The sequence below is a fragment of the Salminus brasiliensis genome, chromosome 9 (assembly GCF_030463535.1).
Source record: "Salminus brasiliensis chromosome 9, fSalBra1.hap2, whole genome shotgun sequence".
Classification (NCBI taxonomy): Eukaryota; Metazoa; Chordata; class Actinopteri; order Characiformes; family Bryconidae; genus Salminus; species Salminus brasiliensis.
The window spans coordinates 30,000,719-30,025,092 of NC_132886.1; the positions used below are offsets into that span (position 1 = coordinate 30,000,719).

The following is a 24,374-nucleotide window of genomic DNA, read 5'->3' on the forward strand; positions in this document are numbered from 1 at the left end:
ACGCCGACTGAGTGGAGGAAGCTCTACGTGGAGAGATGATGAATCGATTTATTCACTCTACATGGAACCGAACGACCAGATGATTCACTGCAGTACTGTACTGATGCAACATGCGACTTGACCATGCGGTTATCCTGGCAGCATTTGCTCATATTGCTTACACAGTTTGAAGGGACCCATTGTCTGGGGAATGTACACCTCTATGAGCTTAGTGTTTACACAACACTGGAAATCCCAAACAGATACTACAAAGAATTAGCGTTAGCATTATTAGAGGTGATAAATGGAAGGATATACTGGCTACTTTTAATGTGAAGATTTCTGCATTAGCTCCTTAACTGGCAGGTCTGTCATTCAGTCACTCATCCTGAAGCTACAGCTTAAGCAAAACTCTAGAAATGTAACATACACTGTTAAAAATAAAGGTTCTATGTAGCATCTTTATTTTGCAGCATATAATTTTGTATGTTAAATGCCCCCCTTAACCCCACCAAAAAAGAACTGGGGTCTAACCAATTTCCTTATTTATTTTACCCCTGGCTAAAGTACCTTAATCAGCTAGTAAAAAAGCAAACTGCACGTCTGCATCATTACTCAATTGCTTCAAATCATTTTGAGTTGGTAGGTAATCTTAAATAGACTTGCTTAGTGAGTTTCTGACACTCTATGATCTAGTATTAGGCCATTTATAGGGTTAAGCACTGTGTAGGATTAAGATTTCAGACTAATTCACTCATGTATATTTAATTAATTACCTTCTTACATTGACTTCTACAGCCTAGCTTAACCTCCAGGTCTTCAGCTGGATAAATGTGCCTGTTTTAAGTCATCTGCTAAAACAAATTTACCCACATATATAAAAGTATACAGAAAAAAATAAATAAATACTGTCCACATATGGAAACAAAGCAGAAAAATAAGCCAGCTTGAAATAATTGGCTGTAACCTCAATGGACTCCTTTACGTTTTAGGGTACCACAGAGTACGTTGGCTACTCCTGCAATGTACCCGCAATTTTTAGTGAACAGCATAGCTCACTAAATGTGCTAAATGTGGACCAGAATGCACTGTGATTCTCTTGTTACTACGCAAGAGACAGTTAACGACATTAGCTCATAAAACAATGAATGGTCACTACAAGCAACCACAGGACTTTCAAATATTCCCCATGTAGTTTGTTAATGGTGGGCTTGTGTTGCTAAGCCATATAACGGTTAGGTCCATGAACAGCAACCACATAATGATGACAATGGTAAAAACGCTCCACTATCTAAATAGCCCCTCCCTATACAGCACAAGATTAACAAGGCAGTGGGGATCCACTTCGGTCACAGCCACAGCTTCTCGGATATCACGAGGACCAGCTCATTGTCATATCTCCACTAATTCATTCTGTTTCGAATGTTTCAATACAGGAAACACAGCCAATCACAACAGAGCTCATTTATTTCAGTTATATCAGTCTTAATTAGGGATGCACTGATCTGGCTTTTTTAGTTCCGATACCAATACAGATAAATAAACTTTGCATATCGATCGATACCCGATACAGATCCGATATCATTGTAGAATTAATAAACAGTATACCTCACCATGTGGGAGAGACTTAAGGCATCAGGATTGACTTAAACATTACTTTACTAACTTTGTAAAACAAAATAAATTAATAACAAATGAACACACATATATACATATATACACCAACCAATTAAAGTGACAGGATTGATTCTGTGGATCGGGCTAATTATCTGATACCTGATCCAGCTAATTTTGTTAATATCTGGACCGATATCCGATCCCAATATTGGATCGGTGCAGCTCTAGTCTTAATGACCGTTTCAGAAGCAGCCTGTTTAATTCCAAAGGATAAAGGGAAGTTAAAACTATTTATTAATATCCATGTCAATCTAGATTCATACACGTTTATATGGCTCTCAAATTCTAAAGGGCTTCTAAAGATATTGCTCTGCAAATGAGTCTATTTCTGGTTATTTAAGCTGAAGCAGTTTGACTGAAAGTACGTGATGGTTAAGACATGCCGTTTGCACAGTGCCAATTGACGTGGAGATGCCTCATACTTGATGGAGCTAAATTAAATAAGCAAATTGGGTAAATTGCTTAAAAAAGTCCCTCTAGTACCTCTTAACTCTACGCCCTGTAATGTTTGAGTGGAAAGGCTGTGTGTAGGCTGAAGTGTTTGCTGGTCTAAGAGTCACAGGAAAACTGCAGCTTGAAACAACAGCAGAGGAGGAAACCCACAGAAACCTGCCTGGTCTAACCATAACTACATGACCCAGGAGTGGCCTTTGACAGAGGATGTGATTAACTCATCATCTTACACACACACCACATCCCCACGCTTCAGGCCTTAATCTAGCACTTATCTTCCACGCCAGCTTCTGACATCATCACTATCTGCTACCATATCACTATCTCCTGTGACGCATCGTGTCCTCTGCAGTGAATGGATCTACCCGTCTTCCAGACAAACGAGAGGAGACACATTAGATATATGGAGACATCATGACGTAGTGCAATCTGATTGTATTTACTCATAGACGTAGAACAAGCAGAGCATATCTGTCGCTCCAAACACAAACACACACACCCTAATGATGAGCGTCTCCTCATATACAACACGGCTTCATCATGAACAACTGACTGAAATGCAGCCGATACAGCCTGCTGGAAAAACAAACTCCGTCTAGGTTGGCTTTCCAAACACTGGCTCTTCTCATTTGCTGGGTTTGGAGATGTTTTTCAAAAGGTGCTTCACACCCCCCACCACCGCCAAACACACAAAGCTCCTGTGTCGGGTTACATTTTCCCACAGAAACTGTGTCGCTTTGGCAGGGTTCTGGACACTATTTTAATATTGAACACAAAGCCTCCGCTAATAGAGCTGAGATCTAGCCGCATCGGGCGATCGCGTTACAGGAGGCTCAGTGGCCTCGGTGAATACACGCTGCCGGCTCTGCCCATGGCCTTTCTCTTCAAGCCTTTTATCTCAGCAATCCACCTTCAGACAGATCCTCCAAAATCAACGTGCTTAGAAGGACCTTTAAAAACAAAGTGACATCAGGCAGGAAGGCCTCCCACTCACAGGCCGTATTTAATCCACGGGCTGTTTCCTCTGATATTGGTCATGTATGACGAATAAGGGACCTGTTAAATGAGGGAAGTGTGACTTCATTCTAAAAATCTATTATAAAGAAATATATCATGGTTTCAAAATATAAACTGACACTAGTGAGCATCTGCAGGAAATCTGCAACGAACTGCCTCTCTCTTGGGGATATCCTTCAGCCTAGCATGGAGACCAGCCTGCCTGCCCGCCCTGCCTCTGGTGCAGTCTGGGGGTCTGGTCCTCTCAACAGGCTACAGCTTCACTTGTAGCATGGCTTTCACAAGTGTTTCACTTGTTTTAATTAGAGTAACTGTCTCTATGGTCCATCATTTACTAGATTTTGGAGCATTGACAAGAGCGTCAGTGAGGTCAGGATGTCGGACGATCACCACCCCACCTCTTCCCCAACTCCCCAGCTCATCCCAAAAGTATCAGCTGGAGCACCAAGATTCCAGAGAACACTGTTCCCTAGCTCAATGCTCAGGGGCTTCATACCCCTCTAGCCCACGCCTGGCAACAGGTTCATGTTTATCTGCCCTATTCTTTTGGCAGAACTGCTCTACATGGTCTAGACAAGTGCATTCATTTGAAAAGCGTCCACAAACATTTGGACATACTTTGTAACTATACAGAGGTCAATCCAGTTGTCACTTCCTACACTGTTGAAAGTAAAAGATCCTTAAGGAACTTCTAGAGGTTGCTCAGTGTAAACACTTTCTTGAAGGTTCCTCAAAGAATCTTAAGAGGTTCCTCCAGTTTCAAATTTAAACGGCAAAACTTCCACAAGGATCTTACTTTTACCAGTGTAGTGTATATTTAATACAGTTGTTAAATATGATTCTGTTAAAATCTGAAGGGACATTTCAGAAGGATAATATAATAAAAATATTAATAAAAATTATTAATAAAAAAGCTTAACCTACAAAATTTAAGGATTGCTTAAGTATATGGTCCTAGTATTGTAAATAGATTTCTGGCCACAATTCCCACTACTAGCTGATGATCCTGTTTTTAAACAACTTTATTTTAGATGATGTTAAACTGTGGCTATAAGATTTCTCTGCATTAGTTTATTACAGAGCTAAAGAACTAGATTTCTGAGATTTCAACAAACATTCTGAACCGTGGGTGGAGAGGGTTGGGCAATTTCTCTTTAGATAAGTACACAGGAACAACTGAGAGTGTGATTACTCACACGGCAAAACTGAGATGCACCGGAACCATTACAGAACCTGCTATTGAGGAACTGCATCATTTCAGGTTTTTTGAGCAGTCCGTGGGCTGACCGTTCTATTGACTTGTTTGCAAAGACGATAATGGTCACCTTAAATCTCCACAGCAAGTCCATGAGGTCATGCAGAGCACCTTAAACCCAATCAGAGAGGGAGGAACCGAACTAAAAACCCTGGCATTAGAGCGCAAATGACAAAAACGGTAGAGCCAATGAAGTTTGTTTTTCCTCTGTTGTCTGGTAGAATTCTTGGCCTTGCTTATTGAATCCCCACATGACCAGGGCTGCCTGGCCAGACAGGAAGCAGACAGGTCCAGTTGCTCAAAGACTACAGTCCAAATCGATGCGGTAATCACTGACCTGCTTTAAAAACACCCCCACGGTTGCCGAACTGAACAGTAATTAACTGAAGCCGTTTAAAACAAAGAGAAGGCTCATCCATACATCTCTGCTGGACATCACGGCAGCCTGATCTGGATGTACTGCTCTTGGCAGACATAGGGAACCACCTGCGGTGGATGATCGCTTAAAACGTTGAAACCACTGAAACTGGGCCGCTGTGGAGGGAGGACTTTTAAATCCAACAGCTGCACAGTCAGATCTAATCACAGCTGCATAGCCGACGTTATGGCACTAAGTCCCTTGGCAGTAAATTGATTTCTGGGAACACAGTGTGCAGGTGCCCCTATCACCATAGTGACGAGAAGCGCTTTTCTCCACCATATTCGTTGTTTTTTTTGGGGGTTTTTTGGTAGTTCGGATAAAACTGCAGAGGGATCAATGGGCATTGTTTTGCAGAGTGATAAGAATTTCCTTCAAGCCCACAGATCAAAAACAACCTAATATGGTTATTCAGGGAGGACTTACTGCCATACGCCACACTCAAACACACACATTCAGACACCCCCCCCCCCCCCCCCCCCCACACACACACACACACACACACTCTCACGCAAACTCCCCCACTATCACGACCGACCTCCTACAAACGCAGCCCAGCGATTACTCGGTTAAGTCAAAGCTGGTTTTAATAAGTAAAGCTGCGCTGGAATGCTGGTGCGTAGGTGTTGTACCACCGCATGTCACCCACGGTTGAGGGCGGTCCTGTGCCGCGCCGGCACCCAGAGCACGACCCACTGCAGCTCAAAGCCAAACGGGGCTGGACTCGACCAGACTCAGCCTGCTGCCCTGGTCTCAGTGGTGAGATCAGAGGGAAGGGCTGTGCTCAGAAAGTCTGTGATGGAGCTGGGAAATGAGATGCAGGAGTCAGACGGGGACACACGAGGACCGCTGAGCCAGCCTGCAGGGGAGCAGAGCTGTCGTTCTCTCTGCATTTGAGAGTTGCACAGAGGTGGCAGCGGTGATGGAAGTCTCAGGTTGAGAGCACACCCACCCAGAAAGCACCTACAGACCCAAACAACTGGTGGGCACGGCATACCAGGAGGTGGATGATATGGCAACATATCCTGCTGTGAGGATTTGATTGCATTTGATTGAATTAGTGATGTCTGTATGTTGGTGAATCACCACCACCCCACCAGCCCCCCCAGAGGTACTGGATGAAACAGTGTCCACAAAATATGGTTAAAAAATGATAGTGACTGTATGTGGCTGTTGGAAGCTTCTAGTTCCCGAATAAGAATGTCACATTATATAAAAACAAACATTTGAGGCACTGCTGGGTGGATAGCCTGAACCAAAATGTATTCCCTGCCAGAAAGATTAAGGGGCGATAGTACTTTTACTAGTACAGATATACCCTAGTGAACTGTGACTATTAAGAGGTACGTCCAACCTTAGCATTTTGCCATTTACTTACATTATCATGGAACAAGTTTCTGTTTCACAGTGTCTTGTGCAAATATCTCTTAAATACTATCTCTCAAGACTGTTACAAAACCTAGTTGTTTCAATACCAGCAGGAAGGTTTAGCCAACACGGACAAGGTGGTGCATCACTGTACTGTGTAGCATTCCTTGCACAAACAAGACCTACATAGCTGGGTCAACTGGGTCAAGAAGTCAACTTCTGAAGTAAGCAAAACACTGAGATAGCTCTGATGCATTTTAGAGCGTGGTAGTTAAGCTGAATACTTTGGACAAAATCACAAAAGGTATGCGTAGAGAGGGGGAAGGAAGAAAAAAAACAAACAAAAAAAAACCACACTCCTCCCAAAATGTTAAGTATGGAGGTTTATCAATTATGTTTTGGGGTTGTGTGGTAGCCAGTAATACAGGAAACATAGTTGCACAGGTATTTGGAAGAGTGTGAATGTCAGCTATTTAAAAAAAAAAAAAAAAAAAAAAAAAAAAACAGCTAAAGGTTTTAGAATGGCCTTCGCAGTGGTTAGGCTCTTGCTTCATTATTAAAAATCTGTGGGTTGATCTTAAATACTGTACATGCAAGACAGCCTAAGAATATCCTAGAACTAAATGCTTTCTGGGATGATTGCCTGTGGTTGATTACACAGCTTGGAAACTTGTCTTATAGTCGATATGTAGTCTCACTGTTCAGGAAGAGTTAGTAGATACTGATTTAGTAGGGTGTTCAAGCGTTATTTTCATAGCTGTACATGAACGTTTGCAGAATGTTATTTTTAAACTGTTTGCTACAGAGGTCATGTTTACTTTTCACTTCAAGAGTCAACAAATTATTTAATTTGGCAAGGGGTGCCCAGACTTTTCCTAACCACTGTATAAAATATGCAGTGAACTGGATCAAACTGGATCTTTGCTTTTTTATTGCTTTACAGGTAGTGTTACTGATTTAGGCCTAATCTAGCTAGCTTATTAGTGTGTAATAGTTTTGGCCATTACATTCACACATCTTTAAATTGCTCTTTTTTGTTTGTTTGTTTTTAGACAAAAAATCTAAAAAAAATCCTGTCCAAATGGTTACATCCAATACCTCACAAGCACCTTTAAACACAGCTATATCACCAAGATAACACTGTACAAAAGGACAGTGACCACATATTGTTTAGTAAGGCTTATCTTATGTATGCAGGCAAATGAGATGACTGACAAATGCATGAACGAGTCTAGGTAAACTGGCTGTCTGCGGGGACTCACCAAGTGTCCGGCCTGCACTGTGGTGGCAGTGGCGTCTCTAGTATCCTGAGTCTCACTCATGGTTCAGGGTGGTGGGTGTATGCACGCGTAGATGGGCGTTTGTGTGTTAGCCTTTTTCTCTTTCGCTCAGACTCAGCTGGGAGCTTTCGGGCAGCATAACCTGAAGGGAAAAAAACAAGACCAAAAAAAAACTTGGAGTTAAATATTTATTGAATTCCCAAACTCTTTACATCAGTTTTTTTAAGCTTGGCTTTGGCGTCTTTCTTTGGAGACACGTTCCCTGCATTTATGGACAATCAGTTGCCAGTTTACAGCTTGACAGCAATTAGACACAGCACACAGAGACCATCAAATTTCATCTAATCTGAGAGAGAGGAGTGAATCACACTTTGTGAATCACCATCTAATAAACGCCTTGCAGTGGATTTGTCAACAGCAACAGACAAAATGACCGGCTCAAAAAGACCCAGAAGGTGTGCATTTCTGTACCGCATTCAGCACAGCCAGGCATCTCTTACTCAGTATGCTGTTTCAAACAAGCCCTACCGCAGACTTGTCTAGGGAGCCTTGATCTGGCCAAGGTCAAAGCTATCAGGGATGTCTCCTCTCAGTCCAGCAGATAACCAACCATCGCAGTGCTTATGGTCATTACCTTTTTTTCCAGTCAGCATATTATAAACATCTGCAAGTGAAAGCCTTCACCATGTAGCTGTAGTGACTCTCCATTGATCTGCACTGTAAGAATTGTTCTATTTTACTGTGGAATATGGAACGGGGGGGCTAATATGATGCACAGCAAAGCACAATGTCATGCAAAATATTACACACGTGCATGTCTAATATATAAACGTGCTCCCCCTGCTGATACAGGCAATTGCACCTAGCTTGTATAACAGTACCGCATTAGAAAGAGCATCGCTAATAGTATGGAATGCTCTAAAACAGCCACACATAAGCCTAGAGTCTAATGCCAAATGCAAACCAAGCATTGGCAAAAGGGGTAGAAAGCTGTGGAGCATTGGAACTGCACTCCCTGGAGTGATGGAGCACCATCCGATGTTGACGAAATGAACTGGAGTGGCAGAACTAACCATTAACAAACAAATGGAGGGCTAACACCCCATCAATAACCCTGATTTCAGAAGAAACGTTGAATTGTTGAACAGGTATCTAAACCTTTGGACATAGGGTGTGTGTGGAAGTGAAGCAGAAGGTTTCCATTCAAGGTTCAAAGTACGTTAAGGGTCCACCATTTTCTAGTACGTATAAGTTTCTGTAACACGTGTACTAGCCTACTTCTTTATTAACCTTGGTTTTCGGGGTTGGAGTGTACCAAGCCAACGTCCTACTCAGAGCAAAAGTATTCCAGGAGGGTTCCCAATGGATATGAGGCTGCGTGGTGTTCCATCCAACCAACATAGACCACATATCTTAAGTCACTTTTCTTTTCAATAAAACAGAACCTGGGTTCCTGCCAATCTATTTACTTGGTAAAACACCACCGGTAAAGGAAAACACAGGAATGAATCATAGTAAAGCCATTAGTGGCATAGATCTCTTTAACACACAGACACAAATGTGTGAAAAGCTAACCAGAGACTAACTCTCATCAAGTGAGCGTGCATTTAGGAACATTACATTAGTCACGTAAGAGAACACTGAAGCACAATAATGTCGAGCAGACAAATGGATCGCGTTCTGCTGCATGTCTGGCCTATTGCTAATTTTTTCCACACCAATCCAGTTTGTAGTAACATACCCAGGGCTCCCACTTCTTTTACAAAAAACATTTTCCAGGTCTTTTCCAGGACATGTTTCACGACTTCGGTACAAGACAACATGCATACACTCTGTGTATTAAAAGCCTCTCAGCATAAATATCTGTTAATCTGTACACATGTGTAGATTTGTCACCAAACTGGAAGCCCATGACATACAGCTAGACCCAACACAGCTGACTGATGCTAGTTAGCAAGAAAACATTGGTTGAAAAATACAAATATATGTATAAATAAGAAGTGATTTACTGTATGTATTCTTTTTTATAGTGTAAAAACTGTAAAACATGGTGGTGCTGTATCTATCCTTATGCACAGCATTACAATAGTCAGTAAAGTAGTCAGTAAATCTCAGCGGCTCAATACCTCAACTACCAACTTTCACGAGTTTCCATGAATTTAACTTTAAAAACTTTTTATAAGTTTGACTGTCCAAGTTTAACAGGGTGCATGGGAACCCTGCCTACCCCAGTAGGATGGTTAGAATGGAAACACTTCAAATGACTGCTCATGGGCATCACGTTTCTGTGTCAAGAACATCTTGTGAAAACAGTCAGGAGATGGATCAATATAGAGAACATAAACTCCTCACCCTGAGAAAAGAAAGAGGTGTAAGTGGTGTTACACAATCTGCCCCGGGAGGTGCAGTCCAGACAAAAAGACTCTAGGTTTCCTGGCCTCTAATTCCTCATGGATTCAAATTGCTTAATCATATCAGTAACCTTAGTACAAAAAAAATAAATTAAAAAAAGCAACCCTGAGTTGAAGGTTGAGCACTAATATATATATATATATATATATATATATATATATATATATATATATATATATATATAAAAAAATATAAAAAACAGAACAGAGCAGCCAGGTTACAGACAGTTTTTTTTCATAACTTGAGTTCTCCTGAGAAGTTTCTACCAACGTGTGTTAATGTTCCTTATCCACTTCCTCTACTACTGCTTGAGACTTCCTGCTACAGTCCATCCATTCAGACTGCGTTTAAGCGGCAGAATGTGGATAAAGTACCAACTTTCATTTCTCAAGCTGGCTAGCGGAGTCCCTTTATTCGCCAATTACGGGAACCTTCCTTATCTGTTTCACTTCGCTTCATGCGACTACCGGGGGGGGGGGTGGGGGGGGGGGGGTAGAACTGGTTCACTGGCTATGTATTGAAATAGCCATCAAAACGCCAGGGTTCTTCCCTGATGTTTGGCGTCTACTCAGACTTGTAGAAGAGTTAACCAGATGAGGTGCCATCCGGAGAGGTAGGACCTCTTTAGGGTGGAAAGAGAGAGTCCATCCATAAATGAAAGACATATTATACAGAAGACCAGCAATACTCAATACTGTTGTGTTATCTTGGTAATAATAATTACCAAATAAAATAATCAACAACTAATGAAAGGACAATTTCATTAACGCCAGATGGAACATAGGTCTGCTTTCTCGGATATATTCGCATGTCCAGCTTTAGCGACTGGTTGAGATGGAAAGAATGCCATCAGAGGCACTTATATGCACCACTTACACAGGGCACAAGAATGCCAACAGAGGCACTGCAGCCCTTCTTTGCCTTGAACAACGTCCACTGTCCTGACCAGCAGCTGTCACGAGGCTTAGTAAAAGAGGTTAACTAAGTTACTCAGCCTGCGATGATCGCACACAGGAAGGCTACAAGTGGCACGAAGACTCACTAAACCAAACAGCCTCTCATTAAATCCAGAGTGTTTCTGATGCCTTTGTAATGATACACCGCTTGATCACTGCCGCGCTGCGATGGAGGACAGGAGAAAGTCACATTCCAAGTGCTCGCTAACCCAGAATCAAAGCGCTGCTGAACTGGAGAGCAGCGCGCTCGCCGTTACGTGGCTTCTGCCTGCATATTTCTGCCGGAGACGTCTGCCAGCCAAAAGAGCGAAATCCACTTTAAGTTAGACAGGAAACATTTTTGCAACACAGGAAGAGCTGTTAAGATCCCCCCCTCCTTTATTTTCATGGCAAACGGCAAAAGTATGTGCCCATCCTCTTCCACACAAACACGACCAGCCCTTCTGTCAAACGCTGAGCTGCTATAAAACAATCTAATTTACAGAGGGACAGAAAACGGAGCAAAGGTTAAACATGCACACGGACAACAGCAGACGCGCGAGAGGGCTGCGAAAACATGTGTCCACTCAGTGCTGAGTGACACTGACAGAAGGGGTAAGCGCAGATTGGCACAGAGAGGAAAAATGTAACAAGCGGTGAGCAAACCAGCTTTCCACAGCATTCACACAGATTACACACACACACACACACACACACACACACACAGGAAGACGGAGAGAGCAAGACAGATAGAAGTGAGGCAGAGAGAGAGAGCGCGGGAGAGAGAGAGAGAGAGAGAGAGAGAGAGAGAGAAGCCGGACTTACCTTTAGAGTGCTTACTGCAGGAAGCCTACAGCCACAGCGGTCATTGTAGTGCGATGGCAGACCTGCTGTGAACGCGACAGGGCGAGGAGCAGCAGAGAAAGAGCGAGAGGAGGGAGAGGGAGGGGCCGAGAGAAAGAAGAAAAGGCTATGATTGGAGAATGCTACCGCTTTCCTGGCTCGAGTAACACACTAGCCCCTTTTTACCTTATTCTCTGGCTCTCACACTCTCCCTCTATCTCTCTCTCTCTCTTTGACAGACACACACACAGTTCGCTTCCAACCACTTAAAGCCCACAGATACCCCCACCCCCCTCACCCACATCCATGATTAGGCTTCCTCCTTTAGCCTTCTGACAAACATGTGACCAAAGGGACGTGACTCAACAATACAGCTCTGGGCCCTAAACTCTAGAAATCTTACTAAACACACACACACCCCTTACGTCTCAATACATTCCACAAACACCTTAAAAGCATTTATAAATAAATAAATAAACAAACAAAAACAAAGTGACATCCCTTTCAAGTAAAGGTGAGACAGAGTTCTTCAGGGGCCTTCTCAGTCACCTGATCTGAACCCAATAGAACAGCTTTGAGATGTGGAAGAGGGGGAGACTCTCAGCATGAAGGAACTCCTGAAAAAAATTGCAGGAACTGCAAAATGCATCATGCCAACATGGACCAGAATGTCAAAGGGAATGTTTCCAACATCTTGCAGCTTAAAATCCTTCTGTTTTCCAACTGTTTAATACAGTTTCAGTATCGCGACAGTTTTAAGACTCTTAGAGCAGTTTCACAATCATGGCTTTTCTAGAGCTTGGCACTGGGTCTCTTTAGTTTTGGAAAGGTAAACAACCCAATGCCCTCATCGTTGTTGCTGCATATGCTGTTATTTGTAAAAATATATATATACACATACACATTGCACACAGAAACAAAAGGGACAGCAAGGTTTGGGTATAGAAATTCCATGCTCTTATGGTACTGACCAAATTGTCAATTTTCAAGTTCTTCATGACCTCAAACAGGCCAGAGAAACTGAAACTGTGCAGTACTGTCCCCAGTACTGCAGTTGAAAACCTTCAGTTCCGTGCAGTCACCTCAAATCTCAAGCCTTGTCTCTTTGCCCTCAGCATAAGTGGATAGAAGGGTATAGGTAGACACTCTCCCCTCATTATTTTTTTTTTCCCCAATGTTGGCTGTCCCAGGCACCCTTTAGCTGGTGCGGTGGAGCTGGGGACCCGGCACTTTCATCTGAGCATGCCAGCTGCCCCGGCAATTCCGTATCGGCGGCAGTTTAAAAAGAGGCCGGGGCTGGCTTTGCATGCATCAGAGGAGACCTGTTTTCTTAGTCCCTACACTCCTACCATTGGGAGCTTTGCAAGAGCTAGAACGGGGGAGTCAATTTGCAGTACCACAAATTCACCTAGCTATGTTGAATTTTACCCAGATTTGACATTTTAATATCCAATTCTGGTTCTGAATTCTGACAAACTGGTGGGTATAACCATCTATTACTAACATTACGGCATCCTTGTCTCTTTGGTTCAAAATTAAGAGCTGCATAACAGTTCTGACCGATGGAATTTTTCACTGCACTACCCCTTTAAGACCTAATGCATGCATGCGCACGCACCTTCACAGAGCTGTGCACAAAAGGCAGGTTGGCACAAACTGCACTTGCTTAAAGACAGTGCACTGAATTGGACTAGTCATGTGTTAAGTCCATTTCAACCACCAGAATAGAGCGCCCAACAGAACAGTGCAGGTAAACAAACACGAACAAAGATCCTTAACCCAAGAGGCTCGGAAGAACAACGGACAATGCTATAATCAGGCAAAACACCTTCTCCTTCATACTAGAACCAGTCTGACTGCATGGCTGGTCTGCTTGCTCTGTAAAGCTTGGCCGTTCACAGCCCTGCGCCCTGTGACGTGCTTGCAGCAGCTCAGTCGTCTAATCTAATTAGCAACAGTGGAGTGCCATCTACTCACCACAATTATAGAATTACACCTCATTGTGCCTTGAGGTGCCTGAGAAAAGCAGCAGCTTGATATCTGCAGTCTCCTTAAAAGCTACTGAGGTATTAGGGACCTCACTGACTGCGAAAAAAAGCAGAGGAGGGACACAAATCCACGCTCACGTCCAAAACAAACTAGAGAAAAACAACAACCTATAGAAACACTAACATACAGGTGATGTCCATCACAGGTAATATGGTGACATCATGACACAGACAGGTGCTTACGTGTGTCTCTAAAGCTTCTACTCCACCTAAAATGTCACACGTCAGACAGTGATTGGACGGGAACCATATCGACACAACAACGGACAGTCCAAATGAAGACACTTACCTTTCTTAAGGACTTACCAGTGGCACACTGTCATTTAATTTCACAGTGTGGTTCTGTGTGAAGGAGGGAGGGAGGGTTCAACTAATAATAATAGTATGCAGGGCTGGGCAATATGACAAAATGTTTTTGTATTGTGAGAAATGTTGTTATCGTGATGCATTATATACCTTTCCAAGCATATTGTGCATTTCAACAGTGCTAAAAAGAGTCTAGAGACAGACATAGCTATACAAAGACCCATAAACATTTATGCATATACACAGATCAACCACTGCATCAAAGCTACCGATAGTAGCAATTATTTATTTGTAAAAAAAGAAGAATTTGCTGCTGATGATGCATCTTGCCTTTGTGTTGTGTACCGTATAAATGTTTTTATATATCGTGATATAATATTTTTGCCATATCGCCCAGCCCCATGTCATTTTAGGTATTAGTGCTTAATTATGATCTGAAGTAACTTAATTTCTGCATCAGTGGACTACTAGCGTAGTCTGATGTGGAATGGTGCAAATGGAGCAAAGTTTCCTCCAAGAAAATGATCTGAACTGTAATCCGAGATGGGGAGGGGGCATAAAGTGATGACAATCCATCACTAACCACATCTTCTGACATGCTGCAAAAGACATTTTCAATAATGCTTAGGACATTTTGGATTGATAAGCTTAAAACTGATCAAAATAACCTATGAAAAAGCACAGTAATTAAGTTTTTTACTCACTACACTACACTACACTGCACTGCACTGCACTAATGCTGCCTTCTAGTCCTCCCTGAAAGTTTCTTTCTTTATGACACGGAAGCTCATAAATATAACATGATTCTTTTGAAGTGGTTCTGGTCAAAAACATCACAACGATCCCGGGAAAAAGGCTTTTTGTTTACTTTACTGCTTTCTGTCTTTAAAAGAGAACAAGTATATTTAGCATTACTTATCCACTTTTTGTGCCAGTGAGCAAGAGAAAGCAGAGTCCGTTATTATCAGGGGTGGCATTCATGTGCACGCATCTCCACTCATCTAATTAATTAAATATTTCTGACACAACTTGAAGGAAGCAAAATCCAAGTGCTGACAATATTGTCGCTGTCCAATGAAAAACATGCATCTCCGAAAAGGTGACTTTACAGGAGAAGGTAGAGATGTTCTTAACTTTGAATGGAAGTTCATGTAAAATAAGAGTGTGTGTGTATATATATGAGTTTATCCCAAATAACTGAGTATTTCGATTGGTCTATTCATGCAGAGGTATTTACACAGTGTACAGAACAGCTTCATGAGTGAAACGATGGAGAAAATTAAAAACGGACAAAAATGGACATACATTTTTCAACATCAGCACCATACGCAACACTGCTATCAGAACAGAACCACCCAATTCAAAGATGGAGGAAAAACCCAGTCATTATGGACTATTTTTTTTAATAAAGATTTCTTAAAGACATTTGATCACAGGCCAATTTCATACAGCTGCTGAACCTCTGAAGGAGTGGCAGGGAGTGCACTGACTATCTAGTTAGTCTCTGCAGTCACTGTTCATGTGTGTGTGTGTGTATCAGGTCAGTGCATGCACGTGGGGCAGTATCCACACCCATGGTGAACCAATAAGGGATTTGTGCTGCACAACAAATCACAGAGATGGAGGGAAAACTGAATTATTCTTTTTTTGTACACTACAACAGTCAGTTAACTAACAGTAACAGACTTAGTTAGATGATACTTGGCAGTGTTCAGTGTTTGTGGACGGCTCCTGGTTGTTATCTGGTGGTATCCTACAGATCTCCATGCTTAGTGGGCAGATCTTCCTACAAGAACCTCATGGAGGGCAGTCGTGTTTACTAGTTACCCACAGTCAATCTGGTATATTCAACATTTCTATGAGCACTCAAACACAATATTAGACAGCGGTTTTGAGAATCTGCATTTTGCCTGTGTCAAAATATCATGTGATTATAGCTATAGAATTATAAAAATAATAATTATATATAAAAAAAAATTGTGCAAGAAAAACTTTAAAAACAAACAGAAAATATAAATAACAAATAAACGTCCAACAATTCAACTTTTTAGGACATATTTAGGACATATTTGGGTGTTCAGCTTCTGTCTATACAGTAGATGTATATATGAAGAGCTGTAGCTGAGCTAGTTCTAGCTCCACACACGTAGCAAACGTCCCTGTTCCCTGCTGTGTAACAACACTCAAAGCTAGCACGTAAAACCCAAATACTGTGTTTTTAATACAGCCTATTTCCCCATCTTCTGTACAGTAAAAATAAATAATCACAGAGACGGAGAGAAAGAGGTGGGCTTGCTGTGTCTTTTCTTTAGCTATCTGATCTAGCTAAGATAACTAACTTAGCTACTGATGGAGATACCGCAGCCCCAGCGCTAATGACAGGACTCGCTTTATGCCCACACTATGACCCATTTTTAGTAGCTAGCATACTGTTTACCCGTGTATTACTCCAGAAACACCTTTTAAAAGTTGAAAAAGTTTTTTAAGACGAGAAGTGTATTTTTATTATTAAAGAAAAGTCTCGGACCGTCCCCCCCAAGTGTTCGTTAAAGAGCCAGTAAACCCGCTCTCTCCGCAGCTAGCTAGTTTATGAGGGTGGGTATAAATGAGCTGCTTGACAATAAACGCTCACCTGTTTGTCTTCCTCCTGCTCATTCTGTCATTTCCCTGAGAAAACCGCTGTGGCAGGTGATTTTCAGTGAAATGACACCACTGTAATAACCTGGTCCCGCTCAGTTTTATAAGACCCTATCAGGCCAGTGTTGACTCACTGACTCTCACTAGCTACTTCTCTGCGGTTGCCATGATAACTGGGCTGTGAGCTCCAGCATGGCTGTCTGACTGTTAGCACATGTTAGCCCGCAGCCGACATCAACCCAGACAAGACGTGAAGTAAGATAATGTGGTCACGGAGCTTCGGTTCGCGCTGTCTGTCAGCCGACTGTCCGTGCACTTAAGAGGCGACGAGGCTTCAGTGTTTATTCAGTAATCTGGACGTTAGTGTTAGCGTTAGAGTTGAACGACCTGCTGCTACCCTCCGCTCGCACTGAACGGCCGCTGCTTACTGCCACGCTGCACCGTTCTTCAACTCGAGCCCGCTAGTCAGCCACAGCCAATGGCGTTACGCTACAATGCATCAGCGAGCCAATCGCATCTCTGTAGGACACAGCAGTCAACCAATCATGTCGCGCTACAGTGCGGTCACCCAGGCGCGTTCCTCAGTTAACCCGTTGTGGTTCGGAGGAGACGCAGGGAGTAGGACTGCCGCGGTCTCTCGTTAGCACTGACAAGCACGATTCCCAAGAAAGGTTGCCAGGTTAAACCTGTCCAATATACAGAGAGCCTAAAGTGACATGATGGCTGTCTTTTTTTTTTAATAAGACGTGGCCACAGGATAATATATCGAGGCCACAAGTTATGTTTCTAGTGGCCATGTGATAAAAATATATTGAGGTCACAGGACACTATAATGAGGTAATATAGAGGCAATGAGGCAATATATTCAAGCCACAAAATAATATAATATGATATAATATAATAAGATATTATAGAAATCAAGACAATATTTTGAGGTCATGAGACAATATATTGAGGCCACAAGGTAATACACTGGGAATGACATGGCAAAACTCCTATGTGATTCATAAAGGGACATACATATGTACTGGGTTGTGGCCTATTGGTGTAATATCAAAAATCTTACAGTAATTTATTATAATATTAATGTTTACTCACTATTACATAATAACGATGGAATTATTTATCAGCATATTTATAGTTAAGTAATTGTCAATTGAAATGAATCAGAGTGTAGAACTAGAGCTAGTACACAGTCTAGGTATTTCCTATCACTGGTCTCACTGATCACACTGGTCAAGGGTGCTGGGTCAGTGTTGGAGCTAAACCCTGCACAAAGACAGATGTCCAGGAGCAGCACTGCTCAACCCAACACAAAAAAGCCCCACAGATTTCACCTAATCCTAGACTAAATGGCACAATCAGTAGAGATTATCCCCTTTAGTCAAGGACGCTAGGCCACGTCTTGGAGAAGCCATGCAAAAGCTCTGTGACTTCACAGCATGTCCGTAATCTCTTTTAGACGTAATGCAAATAAACATGACTAAGAACTTGGATGATACAAGGAGGCCGTTCAATGTAATATGGGTGTATCCAGTTCAACAGAAATGCACACAAAGAGTCTATTTGATCTGATACTGGATCACACTGATTTAGCTACTGAGGCGGAAGTCCACGGCAAAGCACAATGATATTAGTTCACATTAAACTAGGCCCAGCACAGGAGTACTCCACCGAATGTTCTCCGAAATCTCAGAGTATTTTAATGGTTGAAACAAAGCAAGTGTTAAGAGGGGTTTGTTGTGAAATGGCTCATTGTAGAGAACCTGACCATTTATATATCTCATAAATAACATATATACATTTTAGGTGGTGTCTACAACAACCAGTAAACCTACACGACTTCAGTGTTATCTATAATGTTGATTATGGCATTGTGGTGGTACTATTTTGCCTTCCAACACCCTTTGTGTGACCCTCCGCCACAAATGTCTTTCAAAGCACATTTTAGGCCGCAAGGACTTCACAGTAATCCTATTAAAACACTACACCAGGGTCAATCTCAATAGTTTTCTTCAAGGTGGCTTTTAGAGACATTACTACAACACGTCAGATGTCTGGGACCCGCCATAACCACTGCGAGATCTGACAAACGTGTAACTAGAAGAGCACATTTCACGTCAAAACTCTGTGAATGGCTGGATTAATGACTGGACTGTGCAGAAAGTTTGATAAATGTGGGATTCCTCTTCAATGTCTCAACACTTCGAGTACTTTGGGCCGCAGCGGCCCACCTCTGGCCACTCTCATGACTCTGGAACAGCTGGAACAGAAGCTAATGGGATGTTTTGCTGGTCGCAGGACATCACCCACTCCGGTAATAGCACTGTGTAGTATCGATGCTTTCACCATCACTTTACAAGTTTCCCAACAGACCTCCGCTGATTATTCCTCCTCCACTGGTCAGGTTTCTATTTTAGACGTGCTCTCCTTCAAACTTTACTCTAATGACAGGCCATCATCTCAGCTCTTATTATGGGTAAAAGTGCTCTGTGTTCAGATGGCCATTTGCAGACTTGGGGCACGGGCTGAGTTTCCAGTCCTGAGTCTGGAAATAAACTCTGTACAGTGTATTTGCGTCTCACATATGATTCAGGCGAGCTAATGACAAACTTCCTCCTGCCCAGAGGAATTCTTTGGAGGGGAAATGGAAAATGGACTGTTGTTTTTTCTATTTCTTCTTCTTCTTCTTCTTCTTCTTCTTCAGCCACTACTCTGTAGCCAACCCTGCACTAATCATTCAGTGGCATCTAAAGTGCTCTCAATGTAAACACCATCAACCCACATCCAGCTAACAGCCTGGCTCTGCGTTTCGACAGATCACACCTCCTAGATGGGGCGGAAAAGAGTCGATTATAGTCTATTAATTTAGCTGAGCGTAAAACACACACACACACACACACACACACACACACGCAGAGCTACCCACAGACGCAAGGTTAAAGAAACAATACTCGTTGCAGAAGAAGGACAAAGCAAAAAATAGACCAACCCACACATACCGACCATAAAGCAGCTGTCTGGCACACACACAGCACCCTTGCGGTGTTTTTAAGTTATGGCCGTCCGTTTTGCCGGCAGTTCTGTGAAAAGTGTTCACAAAACGAGAGCAAGAGGAGAAAAAAAAGCAAACGTGGCCAATGGAGGTCGGGCTTAACCCACCATGTCTCAGTTTACTCCAGGGGGAATAGCTAAATCCACAGCCCTCAGGCTTCTTGTGAGCCCTTTCTTCTTACGAGTTTGGCGGTTTGGACACAATATATGATCCATCACCATCCATCTTTAACACTAGTGACCCAAAATCTGCATGAATCGACCGCATAGGCTTATCTTTCCCCTCAGGAGCTGTGGAGAAGTAGCTGTGGAGAAATGTCGAGCTATGAGCTAAAGGCATCTCCACCCCACTTACTTAAAAAAAGAAAAACAACAGTCAGAAAGCTGGAAGTACTGGATTTTACATTTACAGGCGGAAGTGAAAAGAAGTAAAACTGCATTGAAAGAATACAGCCACCTTTGTGCTCACAGGCATGGCTCAAGTGGTCAGCTCTTGAGCTTTGACTGACTCAGCATGTCTGAGGTAAACAGGCCTAGCTTAAATGTGCACAAAGACACACTCTGAGACTTTCTGAGATGTAACTTTGTCATTTCTGAGTCATTCAGATGAGAAATGTACTGAGGCAGAAGAGTTCTCAGAGATGGTGATAGGAAACAGATGTCCAAAAATATTTTTCAATGGCTCTAGAAGCTCCCTCACATATTACTGTTACTGACTGATTTGTACGATAGTTTTGCCCTAAGCAGGGTGTTCTAAGGCACAACTGTCCCCAAAAATCCCCGAATATTATTATAGTCCTCTTATTCTTTTTCAGATTTTACCATTACCAACATTACTTACAAACACTCAGCACGCACGTGTAGGTTCAGCAATGGTTTTAGCCGCGCTGTGCTGTAGACGTCACACCCCCTGATTTCATCACTGTAATGGAATCCACAAGTTTCTCTACAATGCTCCATTTCACATCAGACCTCTCTGAACGATATTTCATTAACCTCAACCGTTGAATCACTGAATACATCAGTTAAAAAATCAGTTCCATTACTGGAGCCGATCCTGGATCAGCTTTATAAATACAGGCCCCTGCCTCTGCCCTAGCCCACCAAAACTTACCTGCCGTTGGGCATCCCAGGTGTGTCCTGTGCTTAAAAGAACAGGAGATGTGCTGCCTGTGGAGAATTGCACGCTTGATGGTGTAAAGTCAAGCCGCTCAGCGAGGCCTTCTCTTGTGAGGGAAGTAGGCAAAGGTCAGGCTTTTAAGGGTCACTGTCCTAAACCAGCTCTTCAGAGGGCACCCTCAGAAGAACTAGCGAGTTCCCGAACAGGGCACACTTTATAAGGAGCTGGATGGCCTAATGTGTGTGTGAGAGTGTGAGCACATGTACGTGTGTTAATTGGTCAGCTTTTAAATCCCCGGGGAAGAAGGAGAGTGGCCGAGAGAGCAGCAACAACAACACAGTCACATTCCAGATGTACGGCACACGGATTAGCCACCAATTTCACACTCCATTGTGTCCATGCGTCTGTGTGTATACATGCTCTGGATGGTAGTGACGGGTTTTTTTTTCGAACTGTTTTGCCTTTACATTGCAAATAATACCTTGGTGTGTGTTTGTGTGTGTATGTTTGCATGTCACATGATGTCCTTGTAAAGTCATGTCTGTCCTTGTTGATCCTTACAGCAAGGCCCTGCCTATGCAGGCAACAGCTGGAGAAGTCAGTTTACTGCTTATGTAGCATAAACCTTCTGTTATTTTAACCCAGGGTCTTTTCCTGCCATTGTGATTCTCGTGTTACACTTTGATGCATCTTTGTGATGTGAAACATTCTCCTGCTGTATGTAGGTTCTGTGTTTGTGCTATTGGTGAGGGTAGAATAACCTCAGGAAGAATTGACCAGAAATAGCAATGGTTTTATCTCGGTTTCCAAAAAAACTGGACCATCACCATTCATGCTAATGCACAGGAATAATGGAATACCAGTACTGGAAGTAGGTATATCTATATGAAGTCCATGTTCTATTTTAAAAGGTCAGGATTTACAATTAAATTAGTTATTGGAATTCTGTTAGACTAATACATCACTAATAATGGATCAGTTATTTGTTATATATTTGTTACTGAACTCTACTAAAGCCTGAGTAGACTGATAAATCACTGTGCTGATCAGTTATTTATCCCAGCGTTACTGAACTCTACTAAAGCCTGAGTAGACTGACAAATCACTGTGCTGATCAGTTATTTATCTCAGTGTTACTGAACTCTACTAAAACCTGAGTAGACTGATAAATCACTGTGCTGATCAGTTATTTATCTGTGTTACTGAGCTCTACTAAAGCCTGAGTAGACTGATAAATCACTGTGCTGATCAGTTATTTATCCCAGTGTTACTGAACTCTACTAAAGCCTGAGTAGACTGATAAATCACTGTGCTGATCAGTTATTTATCTCAGTGTTACTGAGCTCTACTAAAGCATGAGTAGACTGATAAATCACTGTGCTGATCAGTTATTTATCCCAGTGTTACTGAGCTCTGCTAAAGCATGAGTAGACTGATAAATCACTGTGCTGATCAGTTATTTATCTCAGTGTTACTGAGCTCTACTAAAGCCTGAGTAGACTGATAAATCACTGTGCTGATCAGTTATGTATCTCAGTGTTACTGAGCTCTGCTAAAGCCTGAGTAGACTGATAAATCACTGTGCTGATCAGATATTTATCCCAGTGTTACTGAACTCTACTAAAGCCCGAGTAGACTGATAAATCACTGTGCTGATCAGTTATGTATCTCAGTGTTACTGAGCTCTGCTAAAGCCTGAGTAGACTGATAAATCACTGTGCTGATCAGTTATTTATCTGTTACTGAGCTCTACTAAAGCCTGAGTAGACTGATAAATCACTGTGCTGATCAGTTATTTATCTCAGTGTTACTGAGCTCTACTAAAGCCTGAGTAGACTGATAAATCACTGTGCTGATCAGACTGGAATATTTAAAAGGCTATTTAGTCTTTCAATAATTACAATACACTTTACTGGAAAAAGCTACAGAAATGCAACTTTTTTGAAAAGTTAACATTATATTTGCATTGCCCACTCTAGATGTTTTTTTACTCACGTTCAACTAAATATCCATTGCAGGCTTTAACCTGAGTAAGATAAGCATTGCTTTAAGGTCAGCAAATTCAACTCATGACAGGCCAGTCTGTACATCAGGACACCTTATCCTGGTATATATTAGCTCTCCAACTTCCTGATTATTTATAGACAAACCAGGCAGAATTAGCTTCAGTAACAAGATATGCTGTGCAGTGGACAGTTCTGAATCCTGCAGTACAGTGCAGAATGAAAAAGGGAAATTCAGATCAATAACAGCCTAAAAGCTACACTACTGTAACCGGTTTGAATCCGCTGACAAGAGAAATGAGACTGATATTAACTGTTCTGTGTTACAACAGCACAAGACTTCACACCATACTCCTCATAGTCCTGCGAATGCAGGAGTGTGTAATTACGTCGTTCCTTCCCATGAGCGTCAAATCAGGCCCTATCTGTGCTGAGAAACACAATGAAGTGGCTACAAACAGAGGAGCTGTGGGAATGCTAGCGTCTTCTTTTGTCATCAAACAGTGTTCATAATAATTAGTGGTAATTGTCCCATAATGGAAAGTATGTTCAGTGAAAGGTCAGTGTGTTGCAGTAAACAGAGGGGTGATTATGCTGTGGGGTGGGAAAATAAAACATTGCATGTGAGAGAAGGTAATCTGATTACATTTGCAGAGAATCTGGTTCTTTTTTGTTATGGTGCGACGTCTGCAGTTTAAGAGGCAATAACATTCGCGCACTAAGCTCTACACACTAATCCCAGCGTTTAATTATATGTGAGATTATTTATGTAAGAACTTTACAAATGTGTACAGCTCTAAAAGGCAAATCCCTCTCTCGGGTTCTTTTTAATATAGTTCTGGCTGTCATCTTAATACAACTCACATTAAGCATTACTTTTAAACTGTAGTTGGGTAATATTGGGAATATGCCCTTGTGAGCATTTGGCAAGTTTACTTCACGAGATGCATGACCTATACATAATACATGACCCACAGAATATTATGACCACCTACCTAATAGTGGGAATGTGGTGGTCTGGACTGTATTAGGTGACTGAAGGTGTTCAGTATAGAGGTTAACTGCTCCACAGTCCACAATGGTGCGTCAACTTCTCCAACCACTCACTGGAGTTGTCGTTCCCCTCTGGCACCACTGTTATGCCATTGGAAGGCACTCAATGTGGGAGAAGTCCATTTTCGGTACACCTTCACTACGGCAGCTCTAGAACATCCCATGCAGTTAGTGGTTTCCGAGATGCTACCACCCTTTGCCCAGTACCCTATTATCAAGCCTTTCTGGACATCAGTCAAATCGCACCCTTGCCCATGACTATGATTATGCACTCTGCTACAACTGACTGGTGTGCTTGCTTATTTATACGTGCAGTAAACCCTGTTACGTGGCATCTGTGACGTCCCGGGCCGAGGTAATTTCAAACAAACCGGGGTGGTCGTAATATTCTGATATAACTGTTACAGAGCGCAATGAGTGATTTGTGCGATGTTCTAGAGTCGCCGTAGTTAAGATGTACCACAATATGTACCACAGAGTTCTCACATATTGCATGCCTCCTAATGGCATACCAGT

The 24,374-nt window shown here is 42.3% G+C and overlaps 1 protein-coding gene across 5 annotated transcripts in view; it reads right to left on the minus strand.

The window, feature by feature from the left end:
• The window catches only part of slc4a2a (solute carrier family 4 member 2a), a 47,443-nt gene that overhangs the window by 22,066 nt on the left and 1,003 nt on the right, over positions 1 to 24,374 (minus strand). For 2 of the 5 annotated variants that reach the window (XM_072688177.1, XM_072688181.1), the window contains exons 1-2: positions 11,620 to 11,844; positions 7,430 to 7,589 (exon numbers count right to left, since the gene is read on the minus strand). In XM_072688177.1, the coding sequence (XP_072544278.1) occupies positions 7,430 to 7,489 (60 nt within the window). In that variant the 5' untranslated portion in view covers positions 7,490 to 7,589; positions 11,620 to 11,844. Of the gene's footprint in view, positions 1 to 7,429; positions 7,590 to 11,619; positions 11,845 to 16,623; positions 17,041 to 24,374 lie in introns of those variants that run through there. The other 3 variants (XM_072688178.1, XM_072688180.1, XM_072688179.1) reach the window with 3 other exon arrangements.